This window comes from Hippopotamus amphibius, chromosome 7 (assembly GCF_030028045.1).
Source record: "Hippopotamus amphibius kiboko isolate mHipAmp2 chromosome 7, mHipAmp2.hap2, whole genome shotgun sequence".
Lineage (NCBI taxonomy): Eukaryota > Metazoa > Chordata > Mammalia > Artiodactyla > Hippopotamidae > Hippopotamus > Hippopotamus amphibius.
This window is the reverse complement of record NC_080192.1, coordinates 133,638,347-133,658,945: the sequence shown is the minus strand read 5'-3', so window position 1 is coordinate 133,658,945 and position 20,599 is coordinate 133,638,347. Positions and strand designations below refer to the sequence as shown.

The following is a 20,599-nucleotide window of genomic DNA, read 5'->3' as shown; positions in this document are numbered from 1 at the left end:
GGGCTTCAAGATGCTGAGGTAAGACAACATCTGAGCCCTCCAACAGCTTCCTGCCAGAGGTGGAGGCAGAAGGATGAGAGAATAACCTCATCATGATGTAGTGGGTCTCTCCTTTCTGAGAAACCAATAAGCATCCCACTGCCTCCAGAATGGATATGACCGAACCTGTGCAGTTGGTTCCTCCATGATTGGCCTCCATCCTGAGTTTCAACTCTCTCTCCACCAAGGGAAGCCACACTAAGCTATTCCCTGTTCCTAGAATTTGTCCTAGTCTTTCCCACATCTCTGCTTTTGTTCAAGCTGTTCCTCCTTCCTGGGATATTCTCCCTCCCTCCAGCCCCCTTCCCATCTCTTCTGACCATTGAGATCCACTGACTTAGGTCCTTCCAGGTCAGACATAGGTGTCATCTCCTGCAGAATTCAAGGAATCGAGGAATTATGTCCTGGTGGGTAGCAGGAGACGCTAGGGATCTAGCACCCCACCACACACTATTTTGCTGTGCCCAGCCTGCAAGTTCCTCCCTCCACTCCCCTGGGCCTCAGTCTATTCGTACCCAATGGGGGGTGGGGTGGTTGGATTTTATTGTACTGTTTACCTCAGATAGTTCTCGATTTTATGACCAGGGTCCGAATGAATTCTGCAAACCAGGGCTGAGGCTGCCTTTTTCTGCCTGGTAACTTCCTCCAAGTGGACCTGAAGTTCTGCAGCCAGCCTCGACCTTCCCTTTTCCCTGTCCCTCCTTCCCCTAATCTTCACCTAGAGACTTAGGCTGGGTGCCCAGAAGGGGGTAGGCGACTTGTTAGAGCCAGAGGCTGGGCCCAGGCCCACCCAGCTCACAGCCACCCTCTCGCTGATCCAAACCCAGGGCCCAGGGCAAGTACCCGAGTGGCGGGATGGCGGTCCTCGACCAGGGGAGGGGCCGCTTCTAAAAGAAAACAAACCCCCAGTCCCCCCAGACCCAAAAAACTCCACAACCTTGCTTGGAAATAAACGTCTCTCTCTCTCTCTTTCTCTCTCTGTGTATTTAAAAACAAAACCACGTTAGAGGGGCCTCTCCCTCCCCCACAGCCCGCTGGGAGTTTGAGAAGCAAGCGGGGCAATTTTGAGTGGGGCTGGGGCGGGAGTCATCAACGCCCCACAAAGTGCCCCCGCTCTCGGAACCGCTCGTCCAGGCCCCGCGGCCTCCGGGCAGCCAGCTCCAGCCCTCCTGCCCCGCACGCACAAGCTGCGGCGAAGGTGGGACTCCCCAGGCCGCGGCGCAGACTCCCCGGCCGGCGGCGCAGACTCCCCCACCCGCGGCGCAGACTCTCCAGCCGCCGCCTCTCCCAGCCCGGCGGCCTGGGCCGTCAATCAACCTCTCCCGGCCCCGCCCCTGGGCTGCAGCGGACGCCCAATCAGAGCCAAGCTCCGCAGCGATGAGCTCAGTCGGCTTGCTTCCCATTGGGCAGCTATATTAAGAAAGTCGCCGAACCCTTTAAATAGCAGGCGCTGGGGCCGCAGCCCGCATCTGCCACCGCAGTCCGGCTGCGCTCCTGTGTTTCGCTGTAGCTTTGCCGAGGCCTAGAGAGACCCGGGAGGGAGCTAGGCCGGGTCCGCCGCTCTCGCCGCCGTTTGCGCACAAAGGCGCCGACCCCGGGCCCGGGGCGAGGAGAGCGGCCACCGCTCCCGAGCAGCGCGGAGACGCACGGTGCGCCCTATGCCCCCGCGCCCCCACCGCCCCCGCCGCGGCAGCCCGAGCACAGCGACAGAGCGCGCCACCCCGGGGCCTGGGTGCAGCTAGCAACCCTTGTCCCCAGCGCGCAGCCCGAGGTGAGCAGTGAGCGGCGAGCGGGACGGCGGCGAGGCGTTCGCGGGCCCCCTCCTGCTGCCCGGGCCCGGCCCGCTCATGGCGGCCATCCGCAAGAAGCTGGTGGTGGTGGGCGACGGCGCGTGCGGCAAGACGTGCCTGCTGATCGTGTTCAGTAAGGACGAGTTCCCCGAGGTGTACGTGCCCACCGTCTTCGAGAACTATGTGGCCGACATCGAGGTGGACGGCAAGCAGGTGGAGCTGGCGCTGTGGGACACGGCGGGCCAGGAGGACTACGACCGCCTGCGGCCGCTCTCCTACCCGGACACCGACGTGATCCTCATGTGCTTCTCGGTGGACAGCCCGGATTCGCTGGAGAACATCCCCGAGAAGTGGGTGCCCGAGGTGAAGCACTTCTGCCCCAACGTGCCCATCATCCTGGTGGCCAACAAGAAAGACCTGCGCAGCGACGAGCACGTCCGCACAGAGCTGGCCCGCATGAAGCAGGAACCGGTGCGCACGGATGACGGCCGCGCCATGGCCGTGCGCATCCAAGCCTACGACTACCTCGAGTGCTCGGCCAAGACCAAGGAGGGCGTGCGCGAGGTCTTCGAGACGGCCACGCGCGCCGCGCTGCAGAAGCGCTACGGCTCCCAGAACGGCTGCATCAACTGCTGCAAGGTGCTATGAGGGCCGCGCCCGCCCCGCCTGCCCCTGCCGGCACGGCTCCCCCTCCCGGGCCCGGACCCCCAAGAGCCCGGAGAAGGGGAGACGCGCGCCCTCCAAGGACCCCACCGGACTGCCTGGCGTCTGCCTTCAGCCCCAGGCGGCTCAGGCTCTGGCGCCGGGAATCGGCGTGGGCACCGGGCGCCCCCTTTCCAAGTGTCTGTGCGTCCGGCTGTGTTGCACAGGCCTGGCCGCCCCGCTGAGTGCCAAGGGTCCCCTGACCACCCTTTTCTGAAGAGTCAAGCCTCTTCAGAGTGTGTGGCTGTGTGTATGGTCGACTCCCCGCCGCCCGGTTTTCACCCCACGCCCGCCTCTGCTCCCCCGAGACGAGCTTGGCGCCGGGGTGCGGCCGCGCCCCATCAGATGTTCGTCCGTAACCAGCGAGCGCCTGCTATCCCCTGTCTGTAACATAGACCTCGGGAACTGCGGGAGGGGAGGGCTGGGGAGGATGGGGTGTTATATAAATATAGATATAATTTTATTTTCGGAGGTAGGATGGTGTTATTTAATGGTGGTGGTGGTGGGTGGAGTGACAGGGCGCTAGAACAGCTCCGGCCCAGCCTGGGTCAGGCGTCCATCCAAGCACGAACAAGACTTGGTTATCTTTCCAACCCCTGGGGAAGACATTTGCAGCCGACTTGGGGGCTGAGAGGACACAGCTTCCAGACTCTTGTCTCCTGCGGGCCAGCCCCCCCCCCCGGCGAACCCCTCACCAGCCACGGGCAGGAGGAGGGAAAGTGCTGCAGCTTGTTTTTTGCCATAAGCGAACTTTGTGCCTGTCCTACAAGTGAAAATTGTTCAGTCCAAGAAACTGATGTTGTTTGATTTATTTAAGCGCTAAAACTTGGGGTTTTTTTTTTTTTTTGGAAAGAATTCTTTGCACAATTGTTTCATTGTTTGACATTTAATGCACTTGTCATTTGCATAAGACAGTAGCATTCTGACCACACTTGTACGCTGTAACCTCATCTACTTCTGATGTTTTTAAAAAAATGACTTTTAAGAAACAAGGGGAAGAAAAAGAAACCACTAATTTTATTTTCTTTTGAAAAAAGTGGCAACGCTGTTCTGTTTTGCGATTCTATTTGTGCACGTAAGCACACTCTTTTGAAAAAGGGCAGTCACAAGTATTAGGGCCTATCTAAAAACCTTTTTTCCCCCCACAAGGCAGTCTCTAGAGCTGTATGAAATTTTCTCTGCATCTCTGTACAGAGAATAAACCTGCCCCTAGTGTCTCCTTTCTCCCCCTCCCTTCCCCATCCAGTGGTACTTCTACTAAATTGTTGTCTTGTTTTTTATTTTTTAAATAAACTGACAAAAGAGAAAGTGGTGAGCTTATGATGTTTACATAAAAGTTCTATAAGCTGTGTATACAGTTTTTTTATGTAAAATATTAAAAGACTATGATGATGACATTTATAAAATGGCTCCTGTGGTTTAATAATGTGTAACAATATGCTTGTGAGTTTGGGGGCAAGGGAAGAATTCTGCTAACGGAGGTCCCACCAACTCCATTTTCCTCACAGTGTTTGTAGGACATGGGGGTGAAATCCCTTGGAGGATGTGTGGGGGTTGGGTGGCCACGGGAGACCAGGTTGCTCCTGCCCAGTCCCAGACGTTACCCAGGCACCCAATGCCAAAACCTTTGACCTAACGTGTGTGTGTGTATGTCTTAAACCCTTGTGTCTGTCTTTGAAACTGAAAGTTGTCATTTGTGCATATGAAATTTAGATAACATTTTTTTTCTTAATCACGGGTGTGGGGCCAGCCTGTCTGTCTAAAAGACTGATTCTTGGGTTCCCTTCGGATCCTCAAGGGGCTACACAACCCCCCCTTCGATTGTAGGTTGTTATCTCTGGCCTGAGCTCCTGGGTGGAAGTGAGGGCGGGGGGAGCCCAAATCGTAAGCTGAGTCTTCTGTGGAACATCACTGAGCTTTCATCGGAATGTCTATAGAGCCTAGAATGCTTTATTCTAAGTACCAAGAGTGGCCACAGTATGGACAGAACACTGGAGGTTTGGGGTGGCTGTTATTTAAAGTTGGAGCAGCCATGCTTCGAGAAATAATCATGATGAGCTCTAATATCAGATACTTAGCTTGCTGCAGTGGGTCTCAGAAAGAGACAGGCAGAGTTATCATCAGAGACCACATTAAAATCCTGCTACGGGTATGATGGCTCAAATCTGCCCACCTCAGCAGCTTCTAGGAAAGGCAGCAGATACTGTCACCCTCTCCCGACTACCTAAGACATGGGATTTTTGTTTTTGGAATCAACACTTTCTGGGCTTCTAGTCCTTAGCTGCCCGCAGCCCCTCTGGCCCCCGCCCCCACCCCCACCCCCCTTCCCGCAGGCAGAAGCAGAGAAGGCCCCTTTTGAATCCCTTTGCTTTAAAACTTAAGGCCTCTGTTTCCCTGTCTTTCCCCAGACTCCCAAGAGCTTTTGTTGAGTGAGGCAACCCTGGTTGCTGGTGACTTTTCACCCACTTAAAAAAAATGAAACAAAACAAAACACATTAATAACAGGGCCTCCTGCACAGCCAGGCTTGTTGGCCAACAGAGGGGAATTGTCTGGGCTGTTCCAGGCACAGAGCAAGGAGAGGGTGTACCCAGGCTAGCTTCTCTAAGTCACTGCCTCATCCTTTCCTCAGCTCCTGGCCCAACTCACCTCCATCCCCCAGCCTACTTTTTCTTCTTCATTTTGAAGGCAAAAATTTCCACTGAAAAACAAAACATTGATTTGCAAGTTTTACAGCTTGCAAATCCTTTGGTACCAGGGAGTGCAGGACTCTATGAAGAACTGAAGCTTGGGCTCAATGCCCAGGACTCAGCTTTGCAACCAGCCAAGAGCCTGTAGACCCAGACTGCTGAAAGGGCCTTTTCTGGGTTTCCTGCCTATTCAAATCTGCCTGGTACCTATAGCTGTCTGGTTTTTTTTTTGGGGGGGGGGGGGTGTTTGGCGGTGTTATTGTTTTTTGAATTTTAGGAAGACAACCACCCAGATGACGCATGGCAGTCTGGGTTATGCTTGTTTTGAAATGCATGGCATTTAATAATCCTGCCGGAACACACTCTTCTTGCTGCATTAGATCCAACTGGAAAATATAAAGATGAATTGCTGTAGGCTGGAAAATCAATTAGGAAAAAAGAGGTAAAACATCTGGTGTTACTCTCAGGATATGAAAATTCATTTTGCACATTTAAAATAAATGTGCTGAGTTCATTTAATTGCCTGTTGAATGGCTTCATGGAGAATAGTGGGGTGTTGCATTGATCCTGGGCATTTCGTAGCAAGGGGCAATTGGCTTGGGTTCTTGTTTAATCTTAATTTGAAATCAATCTGGATTGTATTTCTAGAGTCTTTTTCACATGTGTTTCAGTGTACTTAGAACAGTGGTTTTCAAACTTAAGCATGCATTAGAATCACGTGGAGGGCTGGTTAAAACACAGATGGCTGGGCCTAGCTTCCAGAGTCTCTGATCAGTATGTTTGGGGTGGGAAACAAGTAGATGCTAGTGCTGCTGGTCTGGGGACCACACTTCTTTTTTTATTTTCCGTCTCTCTAGTTGTGGTGTGCAGGCTCCAAGGCGGGTGGGCTCTGTAGTTTTGGCGCGTGAGCTTAGTTTCCCCTTGGCATGGGGGATCTTAGTTTCCTGACCAGGGATCAAACCCGTATCCCCTGCATTGGAAGACAGATTCTTTACCACTGGACTGCCAGGGAAGTCCCTGGGGACCACACTTTGAGACCAACTGGCTTAGAATAAGGGAGAGTTCATGTCATTGCACAGAGGAGGGAGGTTGTTTCAGCAGGGAAGTAAATCACATTCCTGAGGCTGAGGGTGTAGTGCCCTGTGGTCCCAACTGCCCTATCTTAGGGAGCACAGCACTTTCAGAGAATTTTCCTCCTAGGATGACCCCCACATAACCCCTTTCTTTTCTTCTCCACATTGTTGTGCAAAAGGGGTTTAAATGCCCTTTTAGAGATTTCTTTCTGCCATTCTTGAATTCAGAATGCAACAGCACTCTGTTCTGCTGAGATGAGGAATGCAAAAGCAATTAGGACACAATCCTTGCCCTGGTGGGCCAGGCAGTTCAGGAATGCATTCTCTGAGCAGGCTCAAATGGGGGTATCAGGCCCAGGGCACAACAGGAGCCCAGGGGAAGGTGGGGAGGGCATCGTGGAAGAGGAGACATTTGAGCTAAGTCTTAAAGCAGGAGTGGGCGACGTGCAGATGGAAGATACAGCTTCTTCATATTGCTTGTGGGGCCTGGCCTCTGGGGAATAAAGCTCTCTTGGGTGAGAACTACCTTCTACTTTTAGCCCCTCTGGCATACATTCCTTCAGTCAAGAAGAATGATGTTACCCAGCCAAGTCAAACACAGCCTCTCCCTGGCCCCCCTGTCCACACAGAGACTGGGAGAGAAGGTTGGTGATGATGGTTTCCTTGTTTTCTCTGTGCCTCCCAGGGATGCAGCGCGGACACAAGGGCTAGCTTTGTGATAACTGTGCTCTGGGAAACAGGCAGCCTGGGCTCAAGGAGGCTGTGATGCCACAAAGGGACCTCAAACTCAGCTTGTTGGGGGACAGCTACTTTACTTGGTCCATCTTCTGGCTGGAGGGAGAAAGTGGGTATTCAGACTCCTTCAGCTCTCAGCTGCTTTCCTGGCCTGGGAGGTAAGGGTCTGAAGGACCCTGTTCATTCCTTCTAAATATTTATTGTTGACTAGAGGACTCTATGCCTGGCAGTGTGCTAGGAGCTTGGGACCCAGTAGACTAATCGGCAGGCATGGTCCCTCCTCTCAGAGAGCTTTCAATCTCTGTGTGTCTGCACAAGTAATAATAATGATGATGGTGACAATAGGTAATATTTATTGACCAGGCAGCAGGCACTGTTCTAAGCTCTTTATCTGTATTGTTTTATGTCTGTATTAGTTATCTATCACTGTACACCAAATTATCCCCAAACTTAGTGGTTTAGAACATTTATCACTTCACCTTTTCTCTGAGTCAGGAATCCAGGCACAGCTTAGCTGAGTCCTCTGGCTCAGAGTTTCTCTTGAAACTGGAGTCCAGGTGTTGGTTGCACCTCGACCGATCTCCGGGCTTGACTGGGGAAGGGTCTGCTCCCCAGCCCCCTAGCATGGTTGCTGGTAGGATTCAGTTCCTCACTGGCCGAGGCCTCCTTTGAGCTCCTGGCCGTGTGGGCCTCTCCAGAGGACCGTCTAACATGGAAGTGTGCTTCATCACAGCAAGCCAGAGAGAAGAGCCCGAGAGAGAGGGGGCGGGCAAGACAGAAGTCAGAGTCTTTTATAACCAAATCTGGGAAGTAGCATCCCATTGCTTTTGTTGTATTCTTTTTATTAGAAGCTAGTAACGGGGTCCAGCCCACACTCAGTGGGAGGGGATTACCCAAAGGCATTCATGGCAGAAGGTGGGGTCATTGGAGCCATTCTCAAAGCTGTCTACCACCATTCCCCGTGATGACTTTGAGGTTGGTGTTATTATTCTCGATTCCTGATGAGGAAACTGAGCTGTAAGAGGTTGGATAACTTGCTCAGGGTCACAAAACTCATATGGATTTGAAAATCCAGGCAGTCTGGCTCCAGCACAACAAATTTACGTATATGGTGGGATGACAATTTGAGAAAAATCACCCTGAATGCTGTGTGGAGGATGGATTGGATGGAGAGGGGAGACCTGGAGGCCAGAAGATCAGTGAAGAAGACTTTGCCCTGGTCCAGGTAGAGATGAGAAGGCCTGAATCAAGGACCCAACAGGAGAGGAGAGAGCAGATTGGAAAGACATTCAAGAGGAGAAAGGTGTGGAAATCGGAGCGGGAGGCACCACGCTCATCGCCGGGCTTCTGGTGGGGGTGACTCTGAGGATGCGGACGCCGTTATTTAAGACAAGAATAAGCAGAAGATGAGCAGACTTGGAGGGAGGGCCCAGAAGGACATGCTGAGTTTGGTTTTCTATGCGTTGAGTGGGAGGTACCTTTGGACATAAACACTGTCCTTCTCATTCTCCTCACCTTCCCTCTTATACCACAATCTGTGTCATTTCTTTACAGAGTTAGATTATTGTGTCCTGTTTAGGTCATGAGGAAAGATGGGGAAAGGCCACAATCTGTCTAGATGAGAGAAGTCTCCTCTAGATGGGAGGAGACATTCATGAGATTAACCCTCCTCGGAAGAAGCAAGTCTCGGGATAGGAACTGTGGTCTTAGAAAGTAGATCTTAGGCATCACAGAAAGGGGGTTCCTTCCTCTCTGAGGACCCACTCTAGGTGAATTTAAGGTATTTCTGGGTGGTGACGGGGTGAGGGAAGGAGAGGGAGGGAGACCTGCTTTAATTGGGAAGAACATCACCCATGTCTGGGCAGGCGGGAAAGAGAAGAAGCCCTTCTGAGGGTTTCCATCATGGTGGTCTGAGCCGGGATCAGAGCGAGCATCCCCAGGATAAAGGCGTTCTGGGATAAGAGTTGTGACTGTGGTGTTCAACCCTCCCTCCTTACACGGACATTGGTTTCCTCGTTGGCAACCACCAGTCAGTGCTTACGGGGCACTGTTGGGTGGGTTTATGGGTCAGCTGAGCCAAGAGGGAGCCATCAGAGTACAGGTGGCAATGGAGGCCTTGGAGAAGGAACGAGGTGACCCAGGAACAGCATGTGGAAGGAGAGGAGGCTGTAAGTCAGGTCCTGAACCCCACCATGAGTATAGAGTCTGTGTCTGCTCCATCGCTGCTGTGTCTATACCGCCTAGCAGGTGCTTGGCACAAACTAGGACCTCAATAAGTAGTAGTGGAATGAATAAATTGATTAAAGGAAGGACAGAAATTTAGGGAGAACCAGCTTCTAAGAGACCAAAGGAGGTGACAAAGGCTGGGAAGAGCTGCTGTGGGGAATGAGAGGAGGGCCAGTTAAAAAATGACTGGGCTGCGTGGAGGGTCCAGCGGTCCTCGGATACTGCATACTTGGAACCAAGCCGGTAAATCACTCTGTTTTGATATGTTATGTGTGACGCAGCAATGACAAGTAACCACCTGTTTTCGGCGCAGAGGCTGAGTCCAGGGAAGTTAAGAAAGTGCTCCTGTGAGGCCAGGCTTTGGGCACGAACAACACCAGCTGAGGGAAGGCCTTCTCTGTACCCTACACCCACAGAAATCACAATGTGCTTGGCCTGGCGAGGTTTCTGGGGAAGTCTTCCCACTGATCCTGAGATGAGCAGACAGTGGAAGCATGTTTCCAGGGCTGCAGACCACCCTCTGCAGGACCTCCTGGGGGACTGGGAGTACTCCACGGTCGGTTGTTGCTGGGGGCTGAGCTTCCGGTGCCAGAGGAAGCTGGGCGGTTTTGGTTGCTGGGTTAGGAGCTCGGCACACCTGGCCATGCCCATGTTTTTCATTTTATTTTATTATTATTTTTAGAACTTTTATTGAGATACAATCGATACACAATGAACTTCATATATTTAAAGTGTATAATTTGATTTTTTTTCTTATTAGTAATGTATATATGGCAATCCCAATCTCTCAACTCATTCCACTGTTTTCAATTTAGAAACCATGATCTGAAAGCACAATTCTAAGGGCTGTGCAACTAGATCTTGGGTTTTTACAACTCCACGTGACCTCTGTCCTCTGGCTGTCATTTGGAGCTTTCTTCTCCCTTCAGTCCTGAAAAGGGAAGAAACAAATGTTCCCAGAAGCAAATTTCTCATCACTTTGTTAATGATTGATTTCATTTGATTCCAGAACTTGTTTAACCTTTGGATAAACAATTGAAACCTTCTGGAGGCACCTAAAAGGAATGCAGGAATGCATGTGCTATTTAATGCTGGAGAGATTATAAATGGGACTCTGACAGAATAAAAAGTATTATTTATATGAGTGCTAAAAAAAGTCACTTGTAAAATACACACTTGTCTGTAACAGCCAAATATGGGAAAGTGTGAGATCTGGTCGCATAACCAGGCTGGCTCTGTAAACGAGAAGATCTGTCTATCCATCCTCTTCCTCTCAGTTGAGCAATTTTGTGGCTACAGATTTCCTCCAAGGAAGTCAAGAATTGTAGGCCAAATGGAGATCCAGCCTACATGCACACGATAACACCAACATAAATGAGCCAGCCTGGGATCTCTGAAGTGGTTCCTAGTGGTGCCAAGACAGAATTGTTCAAAGTTTTTACTTCATGGGTAATGGTAGAAATTACAGACTGTATAGTTGGTTACCTGCCAAATCTGAAAGAACAAAGATGAAATGCAGTGAAGGCATAAACAATTCAAAGGGAAAAAGAGTGCTAGTCAGGATTAAAATGCTGTAAGTTTTCCAGCAGTCTGATGTGATCCAACCTCCATCGATGACCTAGTGACCAACTAGCAAGCAGTCTCGCCCATTAGCCAAGGGAATTCAGAAGGCCCAGCACCATCATGAGGGAGGCGCAGAGGAGGCCCCAAGAACAGCGTCTGCCGGAGCCACGGACCCACGCTGGGCGCATGTAACCTTCTCATCCTCAGCTCAGTGTGGGAAGAGGTCGCAGCTCAGGGAATTTGCCGGGGACCTCAGGAAAGAGCAACACCAGTGGAGCAGTGCACGTGTGCCCCCCGCGCTGTCACATCACTTCTTCCACTGTATTGTTCCTCTTTTTAACCTGCAGGAAAGGCAGGGTTCTTGGCGGGAAGATCAAGGCTTATCGGCAGAAGCCCCCACTCTGTCTTTACTATCTGTACATTCTTGGAGTAATTATTTTTACCTTCTACTGCCTCAGGTTCTTTATTTGTAGAATGGAAATAATTTTGAAGATTAAACAAGATCAAACCAAGTACTCGATGCAGAGCCCAGCTTATTCTACGTCCTCAATAATTCTTGATTACCTTCCTTCTGGTGGATCCGTCTTACTACCTTAAGCACAAGTAGAAATGGAATAAATTTTACTGGATAAATGAGTGTATAGTAATAACCACTCTTTTGTCTGTCAAGGACTTTTTCAACTGTAAAGCGCCTCAGGGTATCACATTATACTCATTTTTGCAACCCCAGCATCCAGTGGGGTCCGGCATGTAGTAGGTGCTTAGTAACTACTAAGTCAGTGAATAGTAGCTGGAGTTCAGAGGGTCGTTGATAAACTGGAGACTCTGAGGTTTGCCTAGGATGAATTTGGCACTCAGGGAAGAAGTGCCCACTGCTCTGGTCCCAGAGGATGTGGTGATGGAATCTGAGCCATCTGAGTGCCAAGGGGAAGGCTGTGGGGTCTGGGGACCAGCAGGCTTTCTTCCTAGGAGCACAGTGCTTATGAGTCCTCGGCAGAGGCTGGACAGGCACTATGCCAGTCTGTTGACCCAAAGACCCATAAGGAGGAGCAGGGTGGGCAGGGCACAGAGCCAGGGAGAGCCTGCCACCTTCACCTCGCTGACGTGGCCACAGAGCGAAGGGGAATCAGCACCTTCTCCAGGTGAAGTGAATACCAGGAAAAATGCTGACAACCCCGAAGTGATCAAGAAATTTATGCTAGAAAGATCCAGCCACGAGTCCTCTGTGTGCAAGACCCAGGGCTCAGCTGCTGCACTTGTAACCCGAGAAAGCGAGTCCCTGCCTATTATGCAGCTCAGCAAAACCGGCAGACCCCACACCCCACCATGAAAGGGAGAACAAAGAAATGAGGAGACTTGATCATCTGACCACACCACCTCTGAGAGCAAGAGCCCAGAGCTTTATTTCTGCAGGAGTTTACCAACCTTACCGCAAGTGAGCTGGTACAGTAATCGTTTTAAGTCTGGGCAAACTGGTTCTCTTGGCACAAAGGTAGGAGCCGAGCTTAATTGGACTGCAGGATTAGACTGCAGCAGAGGCCTTTGTTCAGGGTTGGCTCCAGTTTTGTTTGTTTTTTTTTACTTTCTTGTTAAATAAGAACAAAAAAAAGTTGTATCATCAGGGACAGAAGCACAGAGGCAGGGGTGCAGTATGGAGATTCCCATTCAAAGGTGAACCTCTCCCTGTTCTCCTTCCCCACATTTTGGCTTTTTCAGAAAGCTGACCTTGAACTTGAGTTCCTGGTAATGCCTGAACTTGACGGGATCTGGGTTAGTGTCCCGGGGAGTGCTGGCTACTGAACTGAAACTTGGCTGTTCCCATCTCACTTTGGCAGGTATTCTCCAAGTGACTTGAAAATAGATGCTTAAATCGACTCAACCGTGCCAACTTCCAAGTTCTGAGGAACCTGGGCCAAATCTGGGGGTTTGTGGCCTGGTGACCTCCAGGCCTGGGGAGGTTGCTCTCTGGTGCTCAGTGGTGGAAATTAAGGTCAGGGACGGTCACTTGCCTTATCATTTTTGGAAGCAAGTCTAATTTCAGAGATTGGGCTAGAAACAGACACTGGGGTGAGCTGGCTTTTGATGCTTCCTCTTCAAACCACACTAAGATTTGTCAGGCTGTTCCTTGCTCAATAGGCCAAGGGTAAAATGCCATTTGAGTTCAAGGATGCAGAACTTGCACTGGATCTGACCTTGCTATCTGGAGGGCAGTGGACTAGCCCATCAAATCCCTGTGGTGGGAGTTAGAGAGCAAGGGACTCAATGGTCAGGGCCACCAGGAATGGGTTTAGGCCCTGATGGAAGAACTTTTGGGGCTGCCTCTCAAGGACAGACAGGCTAAAGATCCACACGTGGGTTGTGATCCAGCTCACATCTGAACGCCTGATCCCTGCTAGTGAGGACGGTCCCCTCCCCCCATCATAATCGGCCCTGCGACTTGCCTGCGTGGGTGGCTGGTGAAGTGTGCTAGGCTAACAAGCAGGGCAAGGAGGCAGGCTTAGGGTGAGAGCAGGAGGATGGGCTCAGGGCTCAGGGCTGGGACACTCGAGAGATCTTCCTCAAGGAGGGCTGGGTTTCCTCCCTGGGGGAGACCTCCTGCCTCTTCTCATACACAGACACTGTGTCTTCAAGTATAGAGCCCATCTTGATCTCTCTCATCCTCCTGGGCCCAGAGCTGGTGGGAGGAGGAAGGGAAGGCTCACCCTCCCTCACGTGCTTCCTAAAATGAAGGTCCAGTGCCCACCCCATCTCCGCCTTGTGACTCTGGTCTTACCCTGGCTCCACCAGCCTTTCACAGCAAAGCTGGCTGGACAGTGTGAGGACCAGGCTTAGGAAATCACCCAAAGGCTGCCTGGTCCCTTCCATGGGCTGTATTCCTACTACTGTGTGCCAGGCCTGGGTGAGCACGTGCTGGGGGGAACAGGAGTGCACTCAGCTAAGCTCCCATCCTGGGAGCCCTCTGTGGTACTGCTTCCTTCAGATCTGGGTATGTCAATATACAGAATAGGGGGCAGGGCTGCCATAATTAAAATCCTTCAGTATTTGTTTCTTGGGAATAAACATGGTATTTCAAGGGTAATTGTCTTTCCATTTCTCGTGGGTGGTAGCTTCTTTGTGCCTCTGGGGCCTAGACAGGCGTTGCTCTGCAGGCCTAGGGATAAACATCACTTCCTTTGGGAAGCCGTCCCTTGACCTCTCAAGACTGGGTGGGATAGCCCTCCTACGTGCTCCCCAGCATCTTGCTTTACCTTTATCCCAACACTTATCCATCATATTCCAAAGCCACTAGCAGACTGTGAGGCCCCGAGAGCCGAGGCTGTCCCCAGCATGCTGGCTGGGACACGGACGGTCTGGTGAGTGAACAAGCTGGTTGGTCCAGTCCATGTGGGGCTTCAAGGGCAGAATCAACAAGAGAAGTTCAAGGGGCAGATTTTGGCTCAAAAGAAAGAAGGATACTATAGTGGTCAGAACATGAGTCAAAGGTCATGAGCTTCGAGTCACTGAACCTGTTCTTGCAGCAGCTGGATGACCTCAGTTCAAAGTGGCATGGAGGGAATTCAAGTATCTGAAGGCAGAGCTCTCAGGAGGCAAGACCTGCTGAAGGGGCTCCCAGGTGCTGGAGAAGAACAGGATGAGTGGGAGGGAGGGGAGGGGGCTGGAGTTAGCTAGCCGTGCTCCTTGAAGAGGTCCCCACGAAGAGACAAGCTTGAGTTTTGTTTCCACTAAATCTTCAAAGCAGGGCTCAGATGGCATCTGCCTTCCCTGACTTCCTCTATCTTCCTCTTCTGCTCAAAACACATCGTTCCTTCCTTACCATTTCTCACCTATTTTATTTTATATTATATTATTTTATATTTATTTATTTGTGCTGGGTCTTCGTTTCAATGTGCAGGATCTTTTAGTGGCAGCATGTGGGATTTAGTTCCCTGATCAGGGATTGAACCTGGGGCCCCCTGCACTGGGGGCATGGAGTCTTAGCCACTGGACCACAGGGAAGTCCCTCTGACTTCCATTTTAGATGGGATCTCCTAGAGATGGGGACTGTGTCTTATAATGTCTTGTATCCCAGGCATCTAGAGCTGGGCCTGGCACAGGTGCTGAGTAAACATTTGTTGAATGATGGACTAAATGAGGACCTTTCATGTAAGACAGAGAGCTTATGGCCCTGCTCGGGAGGCAAAAATAATGCATGTGCAAAGAATTCAGGAACAATTTAGCACTGAACTGTATAGCTTTCTGCTTTAGAGGTTGATTCATGAAGGAGCTAGCTCAGAGTCCACTGGCCACCAGCCATGCCTGAAAGGTTTGGATGGAAGCAAGAAGCTTCTTTTCCTGGCAGAAACTGAGTGGCACGAGGGCCCAGCCTTTGTTCATCGCTGGGTGCCTGGCACAAGGTAGGTGCTCAATAACTATTTGTGGAATGGAAGCACTTTAGCTGTTATAGTTTGTTTTCTTAAAGCAGATAGAAATGGCATTGATGATTAACTTGTCCCCAGACTATGAAGGCAAACACCAATGAGAAATACACAGAATCAGAAAATCCCTGTGGATGGGGTGGCTTCATGACACGTGACCTGTGCAGTCACACAGAGCCAGTGCTCAGAGGGGCCCCGACCTGAGTTGAACGTGATGCTGTTGCCATCTTGAAATTCTCAATTTTTGAACAGGGAGTCCACGTGTTCATTTTACACTGGATCCACAAGTTATGTAGCCAATTCTGTCCACAGAAGGGGATACTGTCAAGCCACAGCACAGGCCAGCAGACGCAAGGAAGAATCTTTGGTTCTGGGTACCCACCTGGCAAACTAACTTACCCTGTGGACTCTGGGCAGCTCCTGGGGGCTCTAGGCAGCCATTCAGGTGCTATATCCTCTTTCCTGCCTGGTCCAAGTCTGCAGCTGCTTCTGTTGCTTGGCTCCATCTGCCCTGAAGTAATCTCAGGGAGTGGCAGAGCAGACACAGCCAGTGACCTCACACCTCCTGTCACTCCAGCATGCTCTCACTGCCATGGGGAGGAGTCTCTCCCTACCAGTCGGACACTTTTATAACACACTTGGTAAACAGTGGCCTCACCAGTATGATTCTAACAGGAACTCCTCACCCTACCCTTTCAAGGAATTTGGGGCATTTTGTCTCATGGGTTGGAGGACATTGAGTGGCACCCCCAGAGTATCCTTTCCTGATGCCAATCATTTTCCAGTTCTTTAGGGGTGAATCCAAGGAATCTTTTACCTAAGAATGAGTTTATGGACAACTGGAGCACCAGCTCAGGGTGGGGGTGATTTTTCTCCCTCTCTGGTTCAAGGTCTTTGATCTTGCTGAGCTGGAGCCCTCCTGCAGTGCCCAGAGCCCTGCTCATTTCTCTGAGGGAGACCACCAAGTTGTCATGCTTATAGGGCATGTGGTGGCAGTGTCTGTACCTTCCATCCAAGGATCCATACCTGCTGGTTTGACAGGATGCACTGGCCAACTGGTAGACTCCCACTCAACCCTGAGAAAAGCCACCTTCATCTGCCCCTGGAACACGAGACAGGTAGGGTGGCTGGGCTTGGGAAAGGGGACCCCAAAATTCATACCCATGCTGCCCAGCTCCTGTTGCCCACTGTTTCCTACTGCTCTGGGGGTGAGCCCAGGATGGAACCAGCACGCTCATAATCTCCCTGAGAGGCTGCCCTGGTGAGTTTCCAGATATACTCAGTGAGCAGTCATGAGTGTATGTCCCTGGCATTGTTTTATCATGAACTCTTCTGGCTAAAGTCAGGGCTCATTAATGGCACAGGTGAATGCCAGAGTAGTTTTTAACATTTGCTACTGCTTCTTAGAAAAAAAAAAAAAAAAGAATGCAAGTTCATGATTAGGAAACAAAGATTGTGAAGGTAGAGTTTTACAATTTCAAAGTCAATGCCATTATTAGAATTGTTTTTTTTGGTTTTTTTCCTGTAAGATACCATCGTTTTAAATTTCTATACACTGTCAGAAGTGGGAGGGAGACCACAGGTCATTCAGTCCAACCCCCTCATTTTAAAGATGGAAAACTGAGTTCCAGGGAGGCTGGGGGGCTGCTCAAGGTCACACAGCTCATTAGGAGCAGAAGTAAGAACCCAGGCCCCTTCCAACCCCTCAGGCCCCTGCTCTCTCTCCAACATAAAGTTCTTAAGATATTTTAGTTATTAACTACACATTCACAGTTAAAATCTGAGCAGTACCTGGAGCAGGGCATGCTATGTTTTCAGCACATTGGCAAGATAACCTCAGTGGGTTTTCTGAGTACAGATGGCCCCTGACTTAACCACGGTTCACCTTTGCTTGTTCACCTTTTACGGTGGTGTAAAAGTGATGCACGTTCAGTAGAAACCATCCTTCGCATTTTGAATTTTGATCTTTTTATCAAGTCATATCATACCACTTCAGGGCTAGTGATTTGCAGTGATCCTCTCTTGTGATGCTGGGCAGCCGCAGCTCCTAGTCAGGCGTACGACCACAAGGGTAGACAGCTGACACTCTCACAACCGCTCTGTACCCAGACCCATTCTGTTTTTCACTTTCAATGCAGTATTCAATCATTCATGAGAGAGTCAACACTCTGTCATAAACCAGGCTTTGCGTTAGATGATTTTGCCCAATGGTAGGCTAATGTAAATGGTCTGAGAGTGTTTAAGCTAGGCTAGGCTAAGCTATGATATTTGGTAGGTTCGTATATTAAATGCATTTTCTACTTACAATATTTTCAACTGCTGACGGGTTTATCGGGACATAAACCCGTGGTAAGTGGAGGAAGATCTGGATTGTTCTTTTATTTCATCCATTCATCACCAATCCTTTACTGAGCACTTGCTTTGTGCCAGGTCCCGTGGTCAATACTAGGAATACCCAGTAGAATCAGATATGGTTTGTGCCCTGAAAAACGTGTACTAGAGGTGTGTGTGTGTGTGTGTTCGTGCACGTGGATACGTGTGGCCCCAGCTAGAAGCCCTCCTCCGTAGTATCTGTTACAAGAGATCACTTTGCCTTCAACATGTCCAGTTAGGAAACTAGCTTTGATAGCTCTGGTCCAGTGACTTTGAAAGTTGGAGGAGTTAACATTCTCAGTGAGCCATCAGGTAGCAGTGTCTTTCTCTGTTTTATTTCCAGCCAGAGCTGGAGGTGGATTCACTGGCCCTGAGCATGCTGTCTCGTTGGCTGATGGAGACATCTGTGCCAATAATTAGACATGAACATATATGAAATCTCACACACACACACACACACACACACACACACACACACACCCTGCATGCAGAACCAGTCCAAGGAGCACAGATCGTCGGTTCTGGATTATATGATCCGTCTTCGTCAGGTGAGAAAATTGAGACCCAGAGTAGTTTAACCACTTGCTTAACTTGCTAAGTAGTTAACCCAGATAGCTAGTGGATTCCTTAAACCATTTAAACTTTTAGTTTATTCAGGATCTAGAAAATAGGAAGGGCTTTCTCTTAGAAGTGACTTCATCTGAAATGTCACTGCTCCTCAGATAACATCTTGGAGAGGCATCAAGGCGGCTGTGGTCTCTTGGGGTTCCTTCATAGACTGCCCGGAAATCACAGTTATTAGGGAGGATTCTAAGTGACTGGAAGTCAGATCAGATCGTCCCAGGTGCCAGTTGCCCCCTCTGACAGAGGCCTGAGATACTCCAGCTGTGGCCGGGGCAGGTGCTGAGGAAGCCTCCACCGTCCCCAGCTTCCAGGTCAAGGAGTCCCTGTGGGGAGCTGGCAGGGGGGCAGGAGGGATGAAGGATGTGTCCACAGCACAGGCCCCACCACAGATGTTTTGGTTTAAGCATGGGATTATTGTTCTCCTTTCAAAGCCCCAAGATACAAGCGGCTCAGGAATGCCCTGCAGGGGCAGGAGGCTTTGCTGCCAGGCCCTCCCTCAGCAAGCAACTTGGACCATCCACAGACTCAGAACCCAGGGCTCCTTTTTTCTTTTTTTTTTTTTAATTAATTAATTTATTTATTGGCTGTGTTGGGTCTTTTTTTTTTTTTTTTTTTTGCTGTGTGCGGGCTTTCTTTTTAGTTGCTGTGAGTGGGGGCTCCTCTTCGCTGTGGTGCGCAGGCTCCTCATTGCCGTGGCTTCTCGTTGCGGAGCACGGGCTCTAGGCGCGTGGGCTTCAGTAGTTGCAGCACATGGGCTCAATAGTTGTGGCTCATGGGCTCTAAAGCGCAGGCTCAATAGTTGTGGCGCACGGGCTTCGTTGCTCCGCGGCGTGTGGGATCTTCCTGGAGCGGGGATTGAACCCGTGTCTCCTGCATTGGCAGGCAGATTCTCAACCACTGCGCCACCTAGGAAGCCCCAACCCAGGGCTCCTTGAGCGGAGAGATGTCCAGGCCGACTGAGTCCAAGTTCCCACTGATGGGTTCCTTCCAGAGTATTCTGCTCCTGCTTGCACGCCTCCAGGGACGGGGCACGTGCTCCTTTACAAGAGCAACGTTTCCAGCTTTCATGGGGAAAGGCCGTCTACCTGCAGCCATCTGGGGATCTCAGCCCTGAAGTCTGGGGCTCACGCAGCCCTCTGTGGTCTGCTGCCCTGTGCAGGCTTGAGTCCAGGGTGTACAGTGCTCCAGGCCAGTCATCCGCAGGTCAGTGCTTGGCCATCCCTCCTAGACATGGCTGCGAGACCCTCGCCCTCCTCTGCACAGGGGGTTCCTGAAAGGGTGAGCTCCAAAACTGCTGGAAAACCAAAAGCCAGAAACTCCAGTCGCAGACTGACCGAAGCAACGATAAATAGGGCTGTGGTCTCCTTGGCCTCAAGGATTCTCAACAACATGGGACATGGAAGCCACAGAGAGATTGGGATTTCCTGCCTGCTGCCTTGCAAACTGCCATAAATGCATCTTCTCACCCCAGGAGCTCGGATAGCCTCCTCAGCCTGGCCTCTACTCTATTCTTCTCTGAGTCCTCCCATCTCAACATAAATTCTAGCTGGAGGCAGAGAGTTTTCTAGGTGCTGTAGAAGTAGTCAGAGTACAAACTGCCGTGCTGCTTGCTGTCCTTGATTTTTGGGGCTCCAGCTTAGGGATTCAAGACCCCAGGCTCACTCAGCACTGTGTTCTGGGCCACTGGTTACAGGAGCCCGTGGTTGGGTGAGCAGTGGGAGTGAGTGGAGATCCGCGGACTGGGACGGGGACCCCAGCACCGCTGTCATGTAAGACTTGACCGTCAACCACCGGCCATTTGGCTGGCATCAGGTAAGAGGCAGAGGCCAAGGCTGGCCTGGGTTGCAGTGCAGCTGGGGGAGCTCTCAGGACAGAGTGTGACTCTGACGCCCAGAGGTGACCCCGGAGGACTGGGCAGTATTTGCCCGGCTGTTCCTTCATGAACTCACCCAGGCACACGGCCCTTCCCTTTCACCCACTCAGCACCATTTATATTCAGCAGAGTAATCCTGCGAAAACGATTCTTTGATCGCCTGCCTAACTGGAAGAGAAAACCCCCTAGGGGTTATTTGGACAAGAGTATAAGTGATCTCCAGAATGTGACCTGAGCTAGTAAGTACCGGGGAAAATAAGGAAGGCTTCTGTGAGGTCTTTGGGGATTAAGTGGTCGGCAGGAGGGGTGGGTGGATGACTCTGTCACGGGTCCTGTTTCTTATGCACCAACAGGGGCACCGTCTAGAGGCAGGAAGAACAAAGCGGAGCTCGCCTGCTCTGCAGTGGGCGGGGCAGCTGGGCAGGCCTGCGCTCTCAGAAAAATGCTGTTTATTCTTACCATGGACACGCAGTAATGGCTCTGGGAATTAATGTTTGT

The 20,599-nt window shown here is 50.8% G+C and overlaps 1 protein-coding gene across 1 annotated transcript; it reads left to right on the top strand.

The window, feature by feature from the left end:
* The first annotated feature begins 1,510 nt into the window (after positions 1-1,510).
* RHOB (ras homolog family member B) lies at positions 1,511-3,932 on the top strand. Its single transcript, XM_057743222.1, has one exon. It carries the CDS (start codon positions 1,887-1,889, stop codon positions 2,475-2,477), a length of 591 nt encoding a protein of 196 aa, XP_057599205.1. The 5' UTR covers positions 1,511-1,886; the 3' UTR covers positions 2,478-3,932.
* The last annotated feature ends 16,667 nt before the right edge of the window (positions 3,933-20,599 follow it).